The sequence below is a fragment of the Mus pahari genome, chromosome 9 (genome assembly GCF_900095145.1).
Source record: "Mus pahari chromosome 9, PAHARI_EIJ_v1.1, whole genome shotgun sequence".
NCBI classification, from domain to species: Eukaryota; Metazoa; Chordata; class Mammalia; order Rodentia; family Muridae; genus Mus; species Mus pahari.
The window spans coordinates 45,777,559-45,797,164 of NC_034598.1; the positions used below are offsets into that span (position 1 = coordinate 45,777,559).

General features: G+C 58.5%; 2 protein-coding genes across 7 annotated transcripts in view; both read left to right on the forward strand.

Annotated features, from left to right (window-relative positions):
- Zfr2 (zinc finger RNA binding protein 2) overlaps positions 1 to 8,663 on the forward strand; it is a 19,560-nt gene extending 10,897 nt beyond the window's left edge. For all 3 annotated transcript variants that reach the window (XM_029542613.1, XM_021204252.2, XM_029542612.1), the window contains 12 exons: positions 259 to 414; positions 1,241 to 1,360; positions 1,966 to 2,105; positions 2,346 to 2,478; positions 2,917 to 3,083; positions 3,524 to 3,698; positions 4,711 to 4,849; positions 5,287 to 5,381; positions 5,470 to 5,565; positions 5,960 to 6,071; positions 7,089 to 7,186; positions 7,795 to 8,663. In XM_029542613.1, the coding sequence (XP_029398473.1) occupies positions 259 to 414; positions 1,241 to 1,360; positions 1,966 to 2,105; positions 2,346 to 2,478; positions 2,917 to 3,083; positions 3,524 to 3,698; positions 4,711 to 4,849; positions 5,287 to 5,381; positions 5,470 to 5,565; positions 5,960 to 6,071; positions 7,089 to 7,186; positions 7,795 to 7,977 (1,614 nt within the window). In that variant the 3' untranslated portion in view covers positions 7,978 to 8,663. The remainder of the gene's footprint in view (positions 1 to 258; positions 415 to 1,240; positions 1,361 to 1,965; positions 2,106 to 2,345; positions 2,479 to 2,916; positions 3,084 to 3,523; positions 3,699 to 4,710; positions 4,850 to 5,286; positions 5,382 to 5,469; positions 5,566 to 5,959; positions 6,072 to 7,088; positions 7,187 to 7,794) is intronic.
- Positions 8,664 to 9,258: 595 nt separating this feature from the next.
- On the forward strand, positions 9,259 to 18,567 carry Matk (megakaryocyte-associated tyrosine kinase). Of its 4 annotated transcripts, none has more exons than XM_029542312.1 (13): positions 9,259 to 9,745; positions 14,064 to 14,123; positions 14,745 to 14,858; positions 14,954 to 15,069; positions 15,157 to 15,376; positions 15,661 to 15,754; positions 16,471 to 16,536; positions 17,002 to 17,101; positions 17,190 to 17,274; positions 17,354 to 17,427; positions 17,520 to 17,715; positions 18,006 to 18,092; positions 18,186 to 18,567. In XM_029542312.1, exons 2-13 carry the CDS (start codon positions 14,115 to 14,117, stop codon positions 18,423 to 18,425), a joined length of 1,401 nt encoding a protein of 466 aa, XP_029398172.1. In that variant the 5' UTR covers positions 9,259 to 9,745; positions 14,064 to 14,114; the 3' UTR covers positions 18,426 to 18,567. The 4 variants fall into 4 exon arrangements, with proteins under 4 accessions (XP_029398172.1, XP_021060534.1, XP_021060532.1 ...); XM_021204875.2 differs by having other exon boundaries at positions 9,260 to 9,745; positions 14,748 to 14,858; XM_021204873.2 differs by lacking the exon at positions 9,259 to 9,745 and adding an exon at positions 12,752 to 13,143.
- The last annotated feature ends 1,039 nt before the right edge of the window (positions 18,568 to 19,606 follow it).

A 19,606-nucleotide genomic window follows, 5' to 3' on the forward strand; every position in this document is an offset into this window, starting at 1 on the left:
TTGTAGACCAGGCTGGCCTTGAACTCAGAAATCCACCTGCCTCTGCCTCCCAAGTGCTGGGATTAAAGGCGTGCGCCACCACGCCCGGCTGGGAGTTCTCTTGAGGTGACCCATCTGCATCAGACAGGCAGTGTCCATTGGCTGCAGGATCCCATGGTAGTTTCCACAAGAGGGAGTGGCCAGCTCCTCCTCGGGTTTAGAGTCCCGTGGCATATAGGGGAAGGGATGGGGCAGGCCTGAGGTTGCAGCCGACCACAGTTTCTGGCAGGGCCACCTGAGCTGCAGACAATGCACGGCCGACCTGGAGACAGGCGGCTACCACACTTCAAGGTGGAAGCCACCAGGGGAGGCCCTGGGGAAGCTTCGGGGAGCTCCGGAGACATGGCACCAGTGGGCACAGAGTACGTTGAGGAGGTAAGCGGCTGCTGGGACACTGAGTCTTGGTGGTAGAGCTCAGCTTTGGCCCACTGCCACGCTAGCCCATCCTCATGTCCACCTTCCACACAAGGGGTGGGAAGCAGGACCAGGAGGTGGGAAAGCTCACCCAGGGCACCAAGACCCTCCTGTCCAGCCCTACTTGGCCTGAGGGCCCACTGTTCCTCTACAGCACCAGAGAGCCAAGCTCTGTCCACCTCAGATGGCTTTGCCTGGGAGGGTCAAAGTGGACCTGCCTACCCTAAAGTCCTGGTTTACGAATGCCAGCCCCAGGGCCCTTGGGCAGCACTTTCTGCACCTGCACCCGGGTGGCTGGCTGCCGCCCGCACAAACACCCAGGGTAGGGGAGTCGCCACTCACAAGCTCTCCATTCACAGCTGGCTCCATGGCCAGTGCCCCAGCAACACCAGGATGGTACTTCCATCGGTGTGTGCAGGTGACCCATGTGTGGGTGTGTGCAGGAGACAGGTGGTGGTCCCCTGGCCATGCCTTTCTGTCCCTTGAACTTTGTCCAGAACAGTGCTTACCAGCTAGAGCCAGCTGTGGTGGCCTGCTACTTGTTCCTGGGGACAAAGAGAGTTCCTGGTAGCACACAAGGCGTCGGGTGACTCTTTGCCCCTGGGGTGGGGTTGAGAGGATGAAGGGACAAGTCAGAGGCATTCCCTGTGCTTTCAAAGCCACTTCTATGGGATGACACACCCCTGCTAGCGCCATGGGGAGGCTCGGTGTCCTGGGTGTCTTGCTGTCCAGCACCCTCCAGGGCATCAGGGCTGGCCGGCAAGAAGCTGAGCCGGTTCTGTCCTAGGTGTGCAGTGACGAGGGGAAGGTGATCCGCTTCCGATGCAAGCTCTGCGAATGCAGCTTCAACGACCGGAATGCCAGAGACATGCACCTGACTGGTCGCCGGCACCGGCTGCAGTACAGGGTGTGTCCAGCAGGGACGCCAGAGGCCGGCCAGGGCTACGGGGTGGGGGAGGCGGCTGGCTGGTGAGGAGAGGAACATGAGAGGGGATAGGGAGGGGAGTGAGGAGTGTGTATGGAGATAGGTGGGTGGGCTGGCAGACACATTCGGAACCTAGCTACTCACTGGCAGGCGTTTCCCCTTCTGGTCCTGCCAGAGACCCTGCAGATGCACAAAGACGCCGACACCCAGGAGCCCACCCGGCTTTGTACTTGGTTGCTGTCTCTCCTCACTGGCTGAGTGTTGTGGTGGCTGTCCCTGGGGAACAGCACTCATGACCCCGCCTGGTGCTTGGGTCCCTGAGGGCACTCTGAGTGAACATGAGTGGCCCACAAGTAACCTAGGCAGTCTTGGTTATGTAAAGCCACCCCCAGAGCCTGGGCAGGACATTTCCCCAAAGTGACCCATTTTGGCTGCTGTGGGCTACGTACAGCCTACTGTCCCCTCAGCCCACTTCCCCCTACTGCCGCTGTAGTAGGGCCCGTGAATCTGTAAGGACAGCAGGTGTTAAATGGGGCTTCTCTGTGCCCACAAGCTGGCCGCCCACCTGGCTGGCTTTACCTTTGCAGAAGAAAGTGGATCCTACTCTTCCAGTAGCTGCCCGGCCCAGTGGCCCCATGCAGAGGGTGCTGGCCAAGCGGCTGCAGAGGCAGCGGCAGCAGGCACAGACACAGCTGGAGGATACGAGGCGCTGGGACTCTGAGCTGAGGTGACCATGGTGTCCCCCCCCTGGCCTCCTCACACCCTCCTTCAACACCTGACATTTCCTACCTTCTCTGTATCCCATGACCTCTAATGCCCCCATGTCCCCTGACCTTTGATGTCCCCATGACCCCTGACCTCTGATATCCCCATGTCCCCTGACCTCTGATGCCCCCATGACCCCTGACCTCTGATGTTCCCAGGCCTCTGGCAACCACAGCCCCATGTCCCTATCTGGTCCCCACAGGCAGCAGGAAGAACACAGCAGGCAGCCTGAGGAGACTCCGCAGCCCCAGGTTGAGGAACAGCTACCAGGGTTTCCTGCGTGGGCGTTGCCAGCTCCCACTACCAGGCCAGGGATGGCCACCGCCCGGCGCCAGGTGCGTGCTGGTGTAACCTGTAGGACACTCAGTCCCCACCAGGCCTTGGGAGCCCCTCAGAGGGCAGAGGACCCTGAAGACTACCCAGTGCTGTGGGTCCAGCATGTCAGTCTGTCCCACGCTGTGGCTCCCTCCAGCCTTCCAGAAGTGTCTGTCTTCATAGGCTGAGCAGGGACCTAAGGCTGGCCTCTCGATTGAGGAGGACACACACTATGTGGCTCTTAGCCTCTGGCCTGGAAACGGAAGAATGTGCCACAGGAGAGCTGCCCCACCCAAACCCAAGTCCCCTGCATGTGTTCCCCCATGGGGGCTGCTCAGCCAATGGTCACACTCCCTGGCTCCCTGCAGCCTGCCTGGCCCTTCAGCACTCTCCGAAGTCCTGCCGGGCCTGGATGTCTTATCCCAGCCCACCCTTGATGAGGGTAGCTCTCCCCACAGTCAGGGCGTCGACCAGAGAGCAGCGACGACCGTCACGTCATGTGCAAGCACGCCTCCATCTACCCCACGGAAGAAGAGCTGCAGGCCATCCAGACGGCCGTGTCCCACACAGAGCGAGCCCTCAGACTGGTGTCAGACACCCTGGCGGAAGAGAGCAGCCAGCACGGGTCAGTGCCTCAGGGCTCTGTCCCACTGCTTTGTCTCAAATTCCTCTGCCAGGCCTGTGACAGAGAAAGTCCCTCTTACCCTGTTTCCCTGTTTGTTGGTCTTGGTAATCCCAGTACTCAGGAAGCTGAAACAGGAGGATTGCTGTGAATGAGGTTAGCCTGGGCTAGACAGTAAGCCCTTGTTTCAGATATAGAGATGATGCACAGGTAAACAGACAGACAGACAGACAGACAGATAGGTCGATCACACACAGGTAGCTGTATAGACTGTAGGTAGGTGTCTGGCCTCTCCGGGATCAGATTGCTTGTGTGGGCTGCAGGATGGGTATGGGGGTGGCAGCATCTATGTCCCCTGTAGAGGGTCCAGGACCTGGAACTCAGGACCTGGGAACCTATGCTGCCCCTCCCTCTTGACACATTCTGCCTCTCTGTCTCCGTAGCACCCTGGCGTCTCCACCACCGAGGATGCTGAAGGGTGTGGTGCGGGTTGGCATTCTGGCCAAGGGCCTGGTCCTCCGTGGGGACCACAGTGTGCAGCTGACCCTGCTCTGCTCCAAGAAGCCCACGCACTCCCTGCTGCAGAGGATCAAGCAGGAGCTGCCCCGAGAGCTGTCTGTAAGAGCAAGGCCAGGACAGGGTCTGCAGTTAGAGGACAGAGAGGCCCACAGGGCTGGGAGCTGGCTCCGTCACCTCCCACATAGGCGCTGGGATCTGAGTTCGAATCTCAAGAAACTGTGTAAAAGTCAGTCGTAGGCCAGGTGTGGAGGTTCATGCCTGCAATCCCAGCCCTCGGGAGGCAGGATCCCTGAGGCAGCCTGGCCAAGCAGGGATCTGGGGGCCTGTGGGAGACCCTGCTTTAAAAAGTGAGGTGGAAATCAATTGAGAAACAGTCTGACTTTGGTCTCTGGCCCTGGCACACACAAAAGAAAGGGGCCAGGTGTACACCTGTCCTCCTGGAACTGAGACAGGAGAATAGCAAGCTGTGACAGGGCTCGTGCTGTAGCTTAGTGGTGAGCACTCTCATGTGTGGGGCTCTGGGTCTGTTCTCAGTACTGATGCATGCATGGCAGCAGTGTCTTTCAATCTGTGCTCCCTGTAGAGGGGCCAGGTCCCTGGTACTCAGGAGTGCAGCGCCCTGGGGGCCCTTGCTGTCCCTCCCTCCTGACATGGTCTGCGTGCGCGCAGGTAGCGCTCACACACACACACACACACACACACACACACACACACACACACAACTTCCTAGACTTTGTACTCACAGGTGTCAGCAGTAGCTTGACAGTTTTAGTTTCCTTCTGTCTGACACAGAAGTGACTGGTTTGCGCAAAGGAAGGGCCGCTTGTTTTTACTTTTCTGTCTGATGTTTTGTTCATGACCAGTTGTTTTTCTATTAAGCCACATCTTATTGAACAACAGGTGCTCTTTACATACAGAGGCTCCTCAGCATTGCCATATGTATGCTCCTCTGGTGGGTCTCAAGTCACACAGAGGTCACTGGTACAGGGTCTGGAACCCTGGCAGCAGGCACAGGGATGAAGGGATGGGTCCGCGAGCCGGCGGCGCCCCTGCTCACGTGTACCGGGCGCTCTGCTGGAGTCACGTGGCTTCTTTTCATGTCTATGCCTAGATCGTGGCAGAAGACAAGTACGAGGTCTCATCTGACCGTGACGCCAACATTGTCATCTCGGCCTGTGTGGAGCCCGGGGTGAAGGTCACTGTGTCTGCCACCTCACCTCTGATGCGGGAAGATCCCTCTGTAAAACAAGGTACACCCCGGCTCCCTGCCCTGAGCCCCCGCATGACACAGCAGGCTGCTCACCCTGCTCTGGGTCACATGGGGTCGCACAGTCTGGGGCGGTGGAGTGAAGGGCTGGTGTTTCAGGGCCTTTGCACGTGCCTGGAAGGTCCTCTCCCACTGAACCACGCACGCCCCAGCTTATGGAGTTTAGGGACAGGGTCTCTCAGTGTGACCAGGCCCCAGACCTGAAACCTGCAGGGCTGTCGCTCACTTAGAACGCTGTAGGCGCTGAGTGGGACATCAGCCTGTGATTCCAGCCTGGGGGGGGGTGGGGTGGGACTATGAGTCAGAGGCCAGGGTGGAGTGCAGAGGGGGGCCCGACTCAGTCAGGACAGCCTGCCTGAGCACAGTCACCCAACGAGACTGGGGCTCGGCAGAACGGGACTTGGGTTCTATCCCTTCTAGGACAGCAAGACGCTCTGTCTGACCCAGAGGACGTCCTAGACCGGGAGAGGTGCCTTGAGACCCTGGCAGCCCTCCGCCATGCTAAGTGGTTCCAGGTCAGGTCATAGGGTGGGCTGCAGTGGGGACAGTCACCAACCACGGTCTGCCCCAGAGTTCCCCAACCAACAGTGTCTCCTCCCCAAGGCTCGAGCCAGCGGCCTGCAGCCATGTGTGATCGTCATCAGGGTTCTGAGGGAGCTGTGCCGCTGCCTGCCCCCCTGGGGGGCCCTGCCTGCCTGGGTAAGGCCGCAGGGGACCGTGGGGAAGCACAGGTGGGGGCCAGCCAGGTGTCTCCTCAGCAGAGTGTGTGGGTGTCACCAGGCCCCTCAGTGTGAGAAGATGCCTTGGGTCACTGTCATGGCTGCCTGCCACCATAAATCCCACGCTGGGAGGTGAAGTCCAGACCCTCTGCAGATGTCCCGGGGGTACAGGCTCTCTTCACACGGACTGGCATCGGGTGAGGACCCAGGGTGTCCCCTGTGCTGGCTGCGCTGCAGAGGACTTTAACAGCCTGTGTCACAGGACGCTGAACCTGTGCTGGCCACGGACACCTGCCTTAGCAGGCCTTGTTTATCAGCCGAGCCACAGCCCTTCCTTTCATGTAGTCGCCACCCCTCCCCCATGTCTCCTGCAGGCCATGGAGCTGCTTGTGGAGAAGGTTCTGAGCAGTGCACCCCGGCCCCTGAGCCCAGGGGATGCCATGCGTCGGGTCCTGGAGTACGTGGCCACCGGCGCGCTCCTGACAGGTCAGTGATGGGACAGGAGATAGGGGTCTAGGGCATGGGCAGCAGAGGCCATGACCATCCACACGCATACCCAAGCAGAAGAGGTCACTCCACCCACTGGGAGCCTGTGCATAGCCTACAGCCCAAAGGGCAGAGGCATGCCGCTGCCCTCTAGGGACAGAGCAGGACAAGGGCAGGAGTTGGCTCCATCCCCAAACCAGGGCTGCCCCTGTGCCGCCACCACAGTTCACACTACTGGCTGTATCATGTGTTGTGGCCAGTTGCAGCTGGTGCCTACCCAGCCCAAGTGCACTGGAACCATGACTGGGGTTCAAGGGAAGCCACAGAACTCTGCCGTGACTCCAGAGCCACAGTGTGGGGCTTGCGGCTCAGTGGGCAGAGCACTCACCTAGAGTACCCAAAGCCCCTGTGTCACATCCCTAGCACTAGGGAGGCAAGGGCGGGAGGTTTGGGAGTTCAAGGTCAGCCTCTGCCATAAGGAGTTTGAGGAACAGAAATGGACACAGTGCCCTCTCTCAAAGGGTCAAGAATGGGCGTCACATGCCTTTAATCCCAGCACTTGGGAGGCAGAGGCAGGCAGATTTCTGAGTTCGAGGCCAGCCTAGTCTACATAGTCTACAGAGTGAGTTGCGGGACAGCCAGGGCTACACAGAGAAACCCTGTCTCGAAAAACAAAAAAACAAAAACAAACAAACAAACAACAAAAGAATGGTCAGGAATGGTATCCCCTGAGAGTTCCTGGATCCTGAATCTGAATGGGAAAGGAGGGTCAAAGGTCAGGCCTGACATGTGGAACTTTTGTGTAATCACATAAGCTGGGGCACACCCACAGGCACAAATACAAAGGTGCCATAGGGACCCTGTGTAGCCAAGGCAGACCTTGCCCAATGTGGCCCATGGGTCAGCGTGCTTCAGACACAGCACAGACCACATGCGCCGTGACCCACCGAGGCGAGGTGGCCCATTGCGGCCCACTAGTCCCTCGTAAGGGTGCCCACCCTCCCTCTCCTGGCTCAGATGGCCCGGGGCTACAGGACCCTTGTGAGAAAGGTCCGCAGGACGCCCTGGAGCCCATGACCCCACAGCAGCGAGAAGACCTGACGGCCAGCGCGCAGGTACGTGGGTCCCCTCCCACATTCTGGATGCAGGAGTGGGGCCGGGAGTAAGGCACGCCCACAGGCAACGCTGACTGGCCCGGGCCATGTGTGAGACCCGCCACACACAGCCCTGGGTCCCTCGGAGCAGTGCAGGCGGAGGCGGAAGGGTCAGGGCGTCAAGACTGTCTCTGATTACTGAGAGTGTCTGAGGCTAGACCTGGCTCCAGGAGCTCGTGTCTGAGGCTAGACCTGGCTCCAGGAGCTCGTCTCTGAGGCTAGACCTGGCTCCAGGAGCTCGTCTCTGAGGCTAGACCTGGCTCCAGGAGCTCGTCTCAGAAGGACACAGCCACACAGCCCACGTACCAAACACTGCTCCTCTCATGGGGGTTGAGTATCTTACAAGGAATTTGGGGTTCCTCTACCCAGGAAGTACTGGTGGGGTCCCAAGAGCTCCAGGCCATCCTGTGCCACCTGCTGGTGGTGACATTCCCCAGGACCACGTGCCTGGTACCAGAAACTGTAACAAGCAACAGAACAAACAGCCCAGCCCCCTGGTCCCTGGGCGCAGGCCTGATCCCGGAGGCCGGGCTAGGCTAGCACACCCTGATGGGACCCGTTGTCTGCAGCGTGCCCTGCGTCTTGTGGCCTTCCGGCAGATACACAAGGTCCTTCACATGGAACAGTTACCTCCACGGACCAGATTCGGGGCCGGGGCCCGGGCCCGGAAGAGGATGAGGGAGGCTAGTCAGGCCCAGGAGGGCACCAGGGAGAGGAAGCGGGGCCGGCAGGGCACAGCAGGGCTGCCTTGAGCCAGTCATCACCACCAACCTACACCTCCCATACCTGAACAGGTGTGGTCCCTCCAGCTGCTGGCTCCTCCTGATGTGGATGCCTTTGTCATTGTGTTTGTAGGTTTATTTACGACGCTATGGGGGTCCCCCTGGGTGACCCCCATGCTTATGGCTGACACCCACAACCCCCAGGCCAGATAGCAGTGACCTCCTTGGTTTTAATTGCTATTTGAAACTCCCTTAATGTCATAAGTGAATGGGATCTGAATTGCCTCCTTGAGATGCCAGGAAGGGTGGCCTGGAAGATTCTATGGGTCACAGAGTTGGGGTAGAGGAGCAGAGAGCACAGAATGAGATTCCCCAGGCCCAAAACCCACCATAACCTTTACACAGAGCCCCTCACTGCACACCAGCTGTGAGGACACTGTCATCCCACAGTGCAACCCCAGCCCCAGTCACTGAGTGCCTTCCGCAGATGGCCGACTCTGCCCCATGTCACCCTGTGGACCACTGGGTGTGGACACAGCTCTATCCATTAGGCCTCCTTTGCCTCCTTTGGACCCCCTGGTATCACCCCTAGGCTTCAACCCTGTTCCGTTCTACCTGTGGCTTTTAAAGGCCAGCCCACACATTGCGCAATGCCTGGAGTCTGTAGAATCATCCAGAACTTGACTGGGGTGGGGAATAAAGCAGATCTGCCCATGTGCACTGTGGCCTTCATGTCCTTCACTCAGGGGTCCAGGTGACCGTACCCACCAGCCCTCAGCCTCCCACACCAGGCTGCATTGTGAGTGTGGGCAGAGCTCCAGGGGCAGGAGCAGCCTTGTGACTGCCACTGTGCCGACCCTCACTAGTGGGACCCAGACCCGGGTCAGGTCCTGATGGAATGCTCTGCTCTGGCTTCCTGGAGGAATGTGGGAGACTCACAGACCCCAGGCCTGCCTTCCAGTTTCCCTCTCCTTTTCCTTAGTACCCCCCCCCCCCCACACACACACACACGCACACTCCCGGTGAAACACTGAATCTAAGCATGGTCTCCATCGGAGCCACCCTCAGCCGGCCCGTGAAGACCAGTGTCGTCCTCCCTGGGTGCTCCTAGCCCCGGGCTTCTCCTTGCCCACTACCCACTCCTGCCAAGTGGGGCACTGGGGACACCACAGACTGGAGATGTCCGCCTGACACTGGGTCTAGCTGAGTCAAGTACACATGGGTAACCAAACTCCTGGCGGTGCCCAGCGCCCTTGTCTCTGTGGCTGGTTATGGGGGACAATGCTTCATAGAGCTCGTGGGTGTGTGTGGGGGGGATCAGAAGCCCAGACCTTGGTGGCCTGGCTCAGGGACAACGGGAAAGCACCACGTTACCCCCACCCCCACCCTGCTCTGCGCTCTGCTCTGCACTGAACCTCTCCACCAAGCCCACCCGAGTCTACTTGGGAAGGCAGACGAGTCCATACCAGGTGACAAAGAGTTAAGTCGGACCCGCCTAGCAACCCCAAACCACGAAGCTTCTGCGACTAGAAAGCAACATCCATCATTTTGTGAGCTTGGAGTTGGGTCCAGATGGAGTCCCGTCTGGGCCGCGCAGCTCGCTGAAGCCGCAAAGAACCGCAGCATCTGACCCTCCCGCCCCAAGTCCCGTCCCCACGGGACAGGGGACCCTGTGTGGACCAACTGAGGCCAAAGCACAGAGCTGGACCCAAGATAAGGCAGGAAATCGGCCTGACCGCCAGGGTGCTAAAGGCTCGACCCAGGCTGCGGATGCAGGGGAGCGTTGCTAGGAGACAAGGTGAGTGGGCGCAGATGACGCATGGGGTGTGGGCGGGGCCTTAGCCCAGGCAGGAGGGGTCCGGAAGACCGAAGCGGCTTGTGCAAGGTCACTGCTGATCTCAGGAAAGGCAATGACCATCTTGGCTAGAAGTAAGAGCCAGCCAGAGGACTGGTGTTCCTTAGGAGGGCGATTGCAGCTCACTTCCCCTCCCCCCCGCAATCCCAGGCTCCCCCACCCCATGTTGACTGACATTTTGAAAAGATGTTGCGTGATCTTTACTGACCAAGGAGACAGGAAAGACTTCTCCAAGGGAAGAATGGGCATACGTGGTGTGGTCCAGCCATGCGCTAGAATATTATACACCCACGAAGAACACTGTGACTGCTGTACCAAGGCATATGACCCTTGGGGACACGATGCCCAGTGACATGGACCACAGGGTCTGAGTCAGACCTACAGAGACACAAGTGGGCAGGTGAGGGCCCAGGGCAGGGGAGGGGATGGAGTTAGTGTGGGACAGAGCTTGTAGTTGTGGGGACTGAGGCGTCTCTAGACAGACGGTGTCGCTGCACTGTGAGGGCGAGTGAGCTCCGTGCAGAGCTGACGAGGGGGTAAAATGGTGACTTTTATGTCAGAGGCATTTTGTTAAATTTTTATAACAGAGCCAGGGGCAGGAGGATCCCTGAGTTCAAGGACACCCTGGTCTACAGACAAAAGCCCTGTGTCAAAACAAACAAAAAAATTATACAGGTCTAGGTTTTTCTCACTATAAAAAAAGAAAATTCAGAAACAGGGAGGGGCTGCTAAAGTCTATTTGCCAGTGGCACTTTAAAACATCCATCTTAGTGTGTGAGTGTGTGAATCCGAGGCCCACCCTTGTGCTTGGGTCCTCTCATCACCTTTCAAGGGGAAGCCCCGCCCTCTGGCTCTTCCTGTGTCCTGCTTTCAGTGAGTGGGTAAAGGTGGACTTCGATCCCTTTTTTGTATGGCAGACATGACTTAAAGCTGACTTCTATTGCCCTGTCCTTGGGTGTTTTGTATATTATGACCAGGAGTCCTAGGCTAGCCTGGGCAATGCAGCGAGATGCTGTCTCAAACAAATAGAAGAGGAGGGTGGAGGGCCGACTGCAACTGGATGTCAAAGAGAGGGGAATTTTCCCCACAGGAAGCCTTGTCCTTCCCTGAATCCCGGAGTCCCCCTAGCTTGAGAAGCACCACACAGCTAAATTTAAAGGCATACTAATTGGGGCAGGCAGAGCTGGCCGCGATGCAGCCTGAGACAAGCTCCATGGAAACCGAGACGCTTAGGTGTCCCCAGTGCCTTGACTGATAGCAGTTGAGTCTCAGAGCTCTCAGTTTCCCCATCTGCAAAGTGGGCCCTGCACAAGGAAGCAAAAGGTTCCTTGGCACCTCTGAAGGTGCTGACTTTAAACATCTGTCAGGAGGACTGGATGGTCAGCACCGCTGTCATCCCAGCAGCCCTCCCCCCTCCCCCCATGCAGAGGAGGAGCGTGATGAGTTTGAGGCTAGCATGGGCTACAAGTGACAGCGTCTTAAAGCAAAGTGTTGGGGCATCTGATATCCCTCCTTCTGAGACAGAGTCACATAGCCCAGGTCATCCCAACTTGCTGAGGCTGGCCTTGAAGTCCTGATCCTCTACCCCAGTCTCCCTGTTGCTGGACCGGTGCCGGGGCTTTGTGCACACCAGGTGAGTGCTGTGCCCACTGAGCCTGGCCCCAGCCTCCTGTGCCATCATAAACATCCCTTAACACTCCCGTGTCCCACCCACATCAAGTGTCTAGAAGGGACAGACTGTGACCAGCAGTGGTTTCCTCTCTTCATTCTGTGGTTTGGCACATCTATTTCGGATAGCTGTGATGGCTTACCAACAAAGATGCGTCCGTAGCAGGCCTGGAACGATAGCCACACGGGCCCCAGGAAGGAGGGAGCCACACCCCAGATGCCTCACCCAGCTCCTCAGAGACCAGAGAGCACAGAGACGCTGTTTATGGTGTGTTATAGGAAATGTCCTGAGTCTGGCATGGTGGCACACACCTTTAATCCCAGCACTTGGGAGGCAGAGGCAAGCGGATTTCTGAGTTCGAGGCCAGACTGGTCTACAGAGTGAGTTCCAGGACAGCCAGGGCTTCACAGAGAAACCCTGTCTGGGGGGGGGGGGGAGAAGAAGGAACTGTCCTCTGTCCCCTGATCCTCCCCTGCCAGCCTCTCCCAAGGCTTGATTGCAGGCATGTGTCCTTCAACCCCGAGGGCCAGTGCTGTTTTAACACATATACTTCTCAGGTAGCCCAGGCTAGCCTTAAATTGACCATGTTGCTGAGGATGCCCTTAACTCCTGATCCTTCTGCTTCTGCCTCTCCAGTGCTGAGGTGACAGGCCTGTGACACCACAGTGTGTCACCCACTGAGCCCCATTCCCAGGCCCCACTTTTGGACCTTTGCTAACTGTAGGTACTAAAATAAACATCTGTACAAAGTCCACTGGTAAGACAACTGGAGGAGGTCTCGCTAGGCCCGGAGTGAGTCAGAAAGCAGTTGGTTACTGCAGAACACTTGGTCCACTACTGCACCCATGGGGCATCTGCTGGCAGCGTGGGTGGTGGCTGATGGTGACAGGAGGGAGGGAGCCTGTGACTCAGACACTGTCATCAGCAATAGGGTCCGAGAAAAGTGGAACTTCAAGCTGCCTTGGTTCCAGGTCCCTGGGCCTCCCTGGCCAAGGAATCCTCAGTGGGTGCCTGCATCTGCTGGGGACTTGTGACTAACGACTGTGGCTTCTGGAAGTGTCGTGTCCACCAGGGTGCTTCTAGGCACCTCTGCCCAAACTTGTGCTTAATTACTTAATTAGGTTTTATTTGCTTTATTTTTTTGAGGCAAGTTCTCACTATGGAGCTCTCTATTGTAGTGCAAGCAGGGCTCCAACTCACAGAGATCCTCCTGCTTCTGCCTCTCGAGGGCTGGGAGGACAGCCCTTTGAGTGCTCCACAGCAGACTAACTGGCATGTCTGGAAGTACAGGCAGACCAAGCAGGAGAGAGCAGCTTGCCTTGCTCTCCTTCCCGGACAGGGAGCTCCTTCCTACTACTAGCACCTGCGCGTGCCCGAGCCATTCCGCGCTCCCAGCTTTCCCAGGGTGGGCGAAGGAAGGATAGGATTCAGCGGGGACCTGAGAGCACCCAGCACTTGGTACTCAGCACCCCACCCGGACGGAGTGGGAGGCGCAGCGGGAGGAGGTGGCAGCGCGGTCTTAGTGAGGCCGGCGCTAGGACCCGCGGGGGCTCCGAGCCGGGTCCCCTCCATCCTTGCCCCAAAATGAGGAAGCCTTGCAAGTTGCTCCGAGTTGAGCCACTGGGCGCTCGACCCGCTGGCAGGGACCCTCCGGGGGTCGCGCCCTAAGCAGGTGAGCGTGTGTGCGTGGGTGGAGAGGGGACACCACCCTCGAAACGGTCCTGGACCCGGGGGCGTCGGGTGCAACGGGCTGGTTTTTGTTTTATTTTGTTTGTTTGTTTGTTTGTTTTTTTTCTGGGTGCGGCGTGCAAGTCTCTGAGTGCGCGAGTCCCGGTGGTCACTGCAGGGCCCTTGTGCACCGCAGGCACGAGCACAGGTGCACGCATCTCACTGGCGCCTGTGTCGCACACACGGGGGTGGCTGGTGGCACCTGTGCCCAGATGCACGTGCGCCTCCGCCTGCGTGGCTGCCGTGCAAACCCCACTGAGTCCGAGGCCAGGAGCGCACCCCAACCTCCCGCCCTGCCCCCTGCCAGCCACCAGCCGGGGATCCGGGCAGCCACAGCCCTGCAGTGCCTGCGCTGGGATGGGGTGGGTCCTCTCAAGATGCTTCTTTGGTGATCCGTTGCGACCCGAAGAGCCAGGAGCCATACGGGAGCCTGGTCTCCCCAGGTTCCGCTTAGGGTCAGATTCCCAGGAATGACCTTGAGTCACAGCCCCTGCCCACAGCCTCCTCTGCCCACGCCCAGGAAAGAGGAAGCCACAGGCCCAGCTCTTCCTCACACACAGCCCTGGCTGCCACCTGGGCCAGATCACTCCACTCCTGACTCTGGGCCTCAGTTTCCCTTCCCGAGCAATGGCAAGGCGAGGCTCCCGGGTCTCCTGGCTGGCCTTTGAAGGCTGGGAGTCTAGGGACCTGTCTCGGGTAATGATCACATCCCTAAAGCCAAGGGCTGCAGAGGGGCTCCACACCTAAGCCATCCAAGGGATGATTTGAGGGAGGCACTTTGCTTCCTGGCTGCTACCAGGCCAGACCCTGAGGAAGGAGCTGGACCTGGGGACACGCCCAGCATGACACTGCCTCCCTTCACAGGTGAGCCCTAGATTCTTTGGCGCGTGGCACCCCCCGCCCGCTGCAGCTAGGATGCCGACGGTGAGTGGGGGCCCTGAGTCACCAAACCTTTTTCAACTGTCCCCTTTGGGGGAGGGAACATGCCCCTCCCCACTTAAGCAAGTGCCCACATCTGACAGTCCCCAAGGACCCCTCCCCCCTGCCATACTGGCCTCCTGTGACTCTAATTCTGCCTCTCTCTGTGACCCTGTTTCCCTCCCACCCCTTCCTCTCTGTATTAGACATCACCCCCAGACTTCTATTCATTTTATTTTACCCTTGAGACGGTCTCAGTGTGTAGGTGAGCCTGGCTTGGGACCTGGGAGTCTCCAGGCTAGCCTCAAACTCAGAGATCCACTGTCCTCTGCTACCCCCACCCCTGCCCGGAGTTCTGGGATTACAAGTGTTGGCCACCACGCCTGGCATCATCTTTTAGTTTTTGAAACAAAGTCTCACTGTAGCCCAGGCTGGCCTTTGGCTGGTTTGGAGTCCTCCTGCCTCAGCTTTCTGAGAGCTAGGCTACAGGCTTGTGTCTTCACTATTCCCTTGTCCTGTCTTCTATCCTCACCAGCCCCAGCTTTCTCTCAGGTCTCTCCGTCCCTTCCAATTCCCACTTGTCCCCGAGGTCGGTCCCTGACATCCCTGCCCCTGTCTACTTCCCAGCAGCGCTGGGCCCCTGGGACTCAATGCATGACCAAGTGTGAGAACTCTCGCCCCAAGCCCGGTGAGCTAGCCTTTCGAAAGGGTGACATGGTGACCATCTTGGAGGCCTGTGAGGTGAGAGGGGAGCTGGAGGGTAGGTGGTGTGCCTTAGGGGTGCCAGGGCAGACACCCACCAGCTCCTTCCCCGCATCTGTTCCCTTCCTGTGCAGGACAAGAGCTGGTACCGAGCCAAGCACCACAGCAGTGGGCAGGAAGGACTGCTGGCCGCCACTGCTCTGCGACAGCGGGAGGCCCTCTCCACAGACCCCAAGCTCAGCCTCATGCCGTGAGTGGCACCCTGGGGGGTGGCTGAGGGCCCCAGCCCCCTTCACCCCTGCCTCACACGGTACCCTCTCCACACACATCCCCACAGATGGTTTCATGGCAAGATCTCCGGCCAGGAAGCCATACAGCAGCTGCAGCCACCTGAGGACGGGCTGTTCCTTGTGAGGGAATCAGCTCGTCACCCTGGAGACTATGTTCTGTGTGTCAGTTTCGGCCGTGATGTTATCCACTACCGTGTCCTGCATCGCGATGGGCACCTCACCATCGATGAGGCCGTGTGTTTCTGTAATCTGATGGACATGGTGGAGGTGATATGTGGGGCAAGGCTGGGGAAGGAGGGATGGAAATATGAATGGTAGCTCTAGGAGCTGTCACTCTGTCTCTAGAACTGGGGTCTCCTCCCTAGGGAGCTCTACGTTCACACCACCCACCCCTCAGTTTCCATTCTACACCCCCCCACACACACTGTTGCCATGGAAACCCATTCACCTTAGCCTGTCACTTAGAGGAGTCTGGCAACCTCACTGAGACTTGGGGTGGGGTGGGAGCAGGGTCCTGCAGGGCAGAGGCTCATGGCCGGTGGCCTCCACAGCACTACACCAAGGACAAGGGGGCCATCTGCACCAAGCTGGTGAAGCCAAGGAGGAAACAGGGTGCAAAGTCTGCAGAGGAGGAGCTCGCCAAGGGTATGAGAGCCATCCTGCAGAGGGAAGCATCCTCATGAATACTCGCAGCTCCCAGACCCCCACCCCTAATTTAATTGCTCACCCTCATGCCCCAGCCTTGGCTTGGTTAAGCCCTTGCATCTTCCAACCCTGTCACACTTATCCAGTGGGGGCTCTGGAATCCTAGAGACAAAAACCACAGTGGAGAGGTGTCTGTCCTGCTTGAATCTTCAGAGTGGCGGTAGTGCGGGGTTTAGAGGGCTTTGGGAGGGAGGGAGGGCTTTCAGAGGCAACGGCGGGTCTGTACAGAGTACAAGATTAGGGAGACTACAGCCCTGGAAGATTCCAGAACCTGTGCGAACCTCTCTGTATTTCTGTGCCTTTTGTTCTGTGTGGACCAGGAAGGGGAAGGCCCTCCCAGAGGCATGGCGGGCCACAGGGCAGCCATACTCCTTGTCCCTAGAGGGAGGTCCTGGAGCCATGGCTCAAGTCTAGGGAACCTAGCGGGGACTGTACTCTGACGAAGGCTGGGACGGCTATGGCTTGCAGGACTGTAAATGGTACCGGGAGTGGGGTGTCCTTCATGCAGCCTTAGGGCAGCTGCTGGGACAGGCACATGTTCAGGTGTGCCCAGCTGTGGGGGGTGTCAGCTCTCCCAGTCTCACTGAATGCAAGCTGGGTGGGAAGGGCAGGCAGTGCTCCTGCCCCCTTCTCAATGGCTCTCTTTGTTCCTACAGCTGGCTGGCTGCTTGACCTGCAGCATCTGACTCTGGGAGCACAGATTGGAGAGGGGGAGTTTGGAGGTGAGGAGGGGACACAGCAGGCAGTGTTCAGAACTGACCTCTCAACTGGACAGCGCAGGACAGGTGTGGGCTGTCTGGGAAGTAGCCACACCCTCACCTCCCAGGATCCTTTACTACTCAGAAAACCTTCCCTGTGTGCTTTATTCTGGGGCGTGGGTCAGAGGACAGTAGACTGCACACACGTCTCAGTCGCGCCAGCCAGAAATTATGCAAACATGGGCAGTACCTGTGGGCTCCTTCATGGAACAGAAGTTTGGATCCTGAATAATGAGACAGCCATCGTATTTGCATGAATTATTTTTTCTCATTCGGGGCCTGGGGGTGGAGCAAGGCCTCCTGAATCTATTTCCAACTGTCTGCCCAGGCCATTCCCCCAGCCCCTCACTGGGGGATTCCAGGCAAGGGTATCAGCAGGTCTGTCTGTCTGCCTTGCTGGTGGGTCCTGAGCTCTATCCTCCTCCACAGCTGTCCTACAGGGTGAGTACCTGGGACAGAAGGTGGCTGTGAAGAATATCAAGTGTGATGTGACAGCCCAGGCCTTCCTGGACGAGACGGCTGTGATGACGTGAGTGTTTGGGTGGGACCGGGTCCCAGGGCTGGGGTCCCAGGTGTATACTCACTTCATGTCACCCTCTGCATCCCTGCACCCCCAGGAAGCTGCAGCACAGGAACCTAGTGCGACTCCTGGGTGTGATCCTGCACCATGGCTTGTACATTGTCATGGAGCACGTGAGCAAGGTGTGCAGGGTGGTGGGTGGGCGGACAGGAAGGGGTGGCCCAACAGCCTGGAGACCCCCAAGTCCCTCCCCTTAAACAGGGCAACCTGGTGAACTTCCTGCGCACGCGCGGCCGTGCGCTTGTGAGCACCTCTCAGCTTCTGCAGTTTGCTCTGTAAGTGACATTCAGTCCAGGAAGGTAGGTCCCAAAGTGGAAGGGGAAACTGAGGCCTGACTCCAGGGTGAGCTGGCCTTGTCTGTCTCTAGTCATGTTGCTGAAGGCATGGAGTACCTGGAGAGCAAGAAGCTGGTGCACCGGGACCTGGCTGCTCGAAATATCCTGGTCTCTGAGGACTTGGTGGCCAAGGTCAGTGACTTTGGCTTAGCCAAGGCAGAGCGCAAGGGGCTGGACTCAAGCCGGCTGCCAGTCAAGTGGACAGCACCTGAGGCTCTCAAAAACGGGGTGAGCAGCCTTCCACCTCTCTCTGGGATTATGGGATTCCTCAGAGGGCGTTTGATGTTCTGACTGTGCTCTGTGACCCTATGCACACCCCTTGACCTCTCTGAGCTTCAAGGGAAAATGGTTGCCTCTCCAGTGAGCCCTGGGCCTACAATGTTCTTCCTAGAGCTTCCCTCAGCCTGATTCCCCATCTCTGAAGCAGACCTGGGCTTAGCACGGAGGAGGAGAGTAGCTTGGGATTGTGTCCAGGGAGGGCAGAGGGGCTCTCCTCACCCTGACCTCTGCCCCAACAGCGCTTCTCCAGCAAGTCGGATGTCTGGAGTTTTGGGGTGCTGCTGTGGGAAGTCTTCTCATATGGAAGAGCCCCATACCCCAAGATGGTGAGCAGCATCCTGGGGAGGGAGGGGCAGCCTGTGTATCCTGTGTCACTGACTGCCCTCCACCCACGCTACAATACAACCCTGTGTCTACAGTCACTAAAGGAGGTTTCAGAGGCTGTGGAGAAGGGTTACCGCATGGAGCCCCCCGATGGCTGCCCAGGCTCTGTGCACACCCTTATGGGCAGCTGCTGGGAGGCAGAGCCCGCGCGCCGACCACCCTTCCGCAAAATAGTGGAGAAGCTGGGCCGTGAGCTCCGCAGTGTGGGTGTCACGGCCCCCGCCGGGGGACAGGAGGCTGAGGGCTCAGCTCCCACACGGAGCCAGGACCCCTGACCCCTGAAGCAGAAAGCAAGAGGACATAGATGCAGGGTCACAGAGCCAGGATGAGCCAGTGCATGGGCTCTGCAGCCCTTGGGACCCCCCCATGCCTGGGACACCCCATAAAGAACAATTGGAAGGATTTTGTACAACTGTCTGATGCCTGTGTGTCCTCCACCTGCTGTCCTGAGCGAGCAGACGCCTGCAACCAGCTGTGGTGACCATGTCCTGCCCACATGAACCTCTGAGCAGCCCTGATTGTTGATGCCCGTGATGTCACCCAAAGTCCCTGCCCACTCTCTCTGCATGGGCAGACCACAGGCCTGACCTTTCCCCCAGCACCTGCCTCACCAGCCTGTGGGGCCAGGGCACCTGGGGAACAGCCAGGCTAGAGACCCACTTGCCTTAAGTCCCGAGGGCCCTGCCTGCCACACAACTGTGTCACCCACTGGGGAGGGATCCTGAGCCACTCTGCCTGTTTATGAAGTTGTTACAAAAGCTAGCCTAAAGGGTTACTCCCAAGTGTGAGGGGCACCAGGCTGGGGCATTCCAGCTACATCCCATCTCCGAGTGCCAGTGAATGTATGAAATGTCCATGTCACAGAAGGGACAGAGATGCCAGGACAACAGATCTCTTGCAGAGGGGACCCACACTTCCTGACTCCAAGGTCAAGGTGGTTTTCTTCCATGGAAGCCAAGACACCAAAGTAGAGCCAAGCTGGGAGTCAAAGCTGACAAGGACACCTTGAGCAGTCTGGATGCTGCCGGCCTCCCCAGCCCGCCTGCCACACACATTCACTCCGACACACCCAGCCACACTTACCCATCTCTCTGTGATCCCACCCACCCATCCGATCCTCATCCACTCTGCAAGCCACCCTTCCAACCATGCAGCCTCCACCCCCCATCCCTCCATCTTACCACCCACCCACAAACACCCACCACGGACCCACCCGCCCACCCACCCGTCAGCCCCCATGGGTCATCTGTAGGTGTGACACAACTGGGTGCTGGGATGGAGCACTGAAGGAGACACACTCAGTGGTAAGCTTCACGGAGATGCAAGGACCACAGGAGAGCCTTAGAGTGTCCGTGGCATGGGCTGAGGCTGCTGTGTCAGCAGTAGGAGGAGGAAGACACATAGGACAGTCAGAGGACAGCTTGTGCTAAGGCCCAGGCTGGGATTGGGAGGCAGG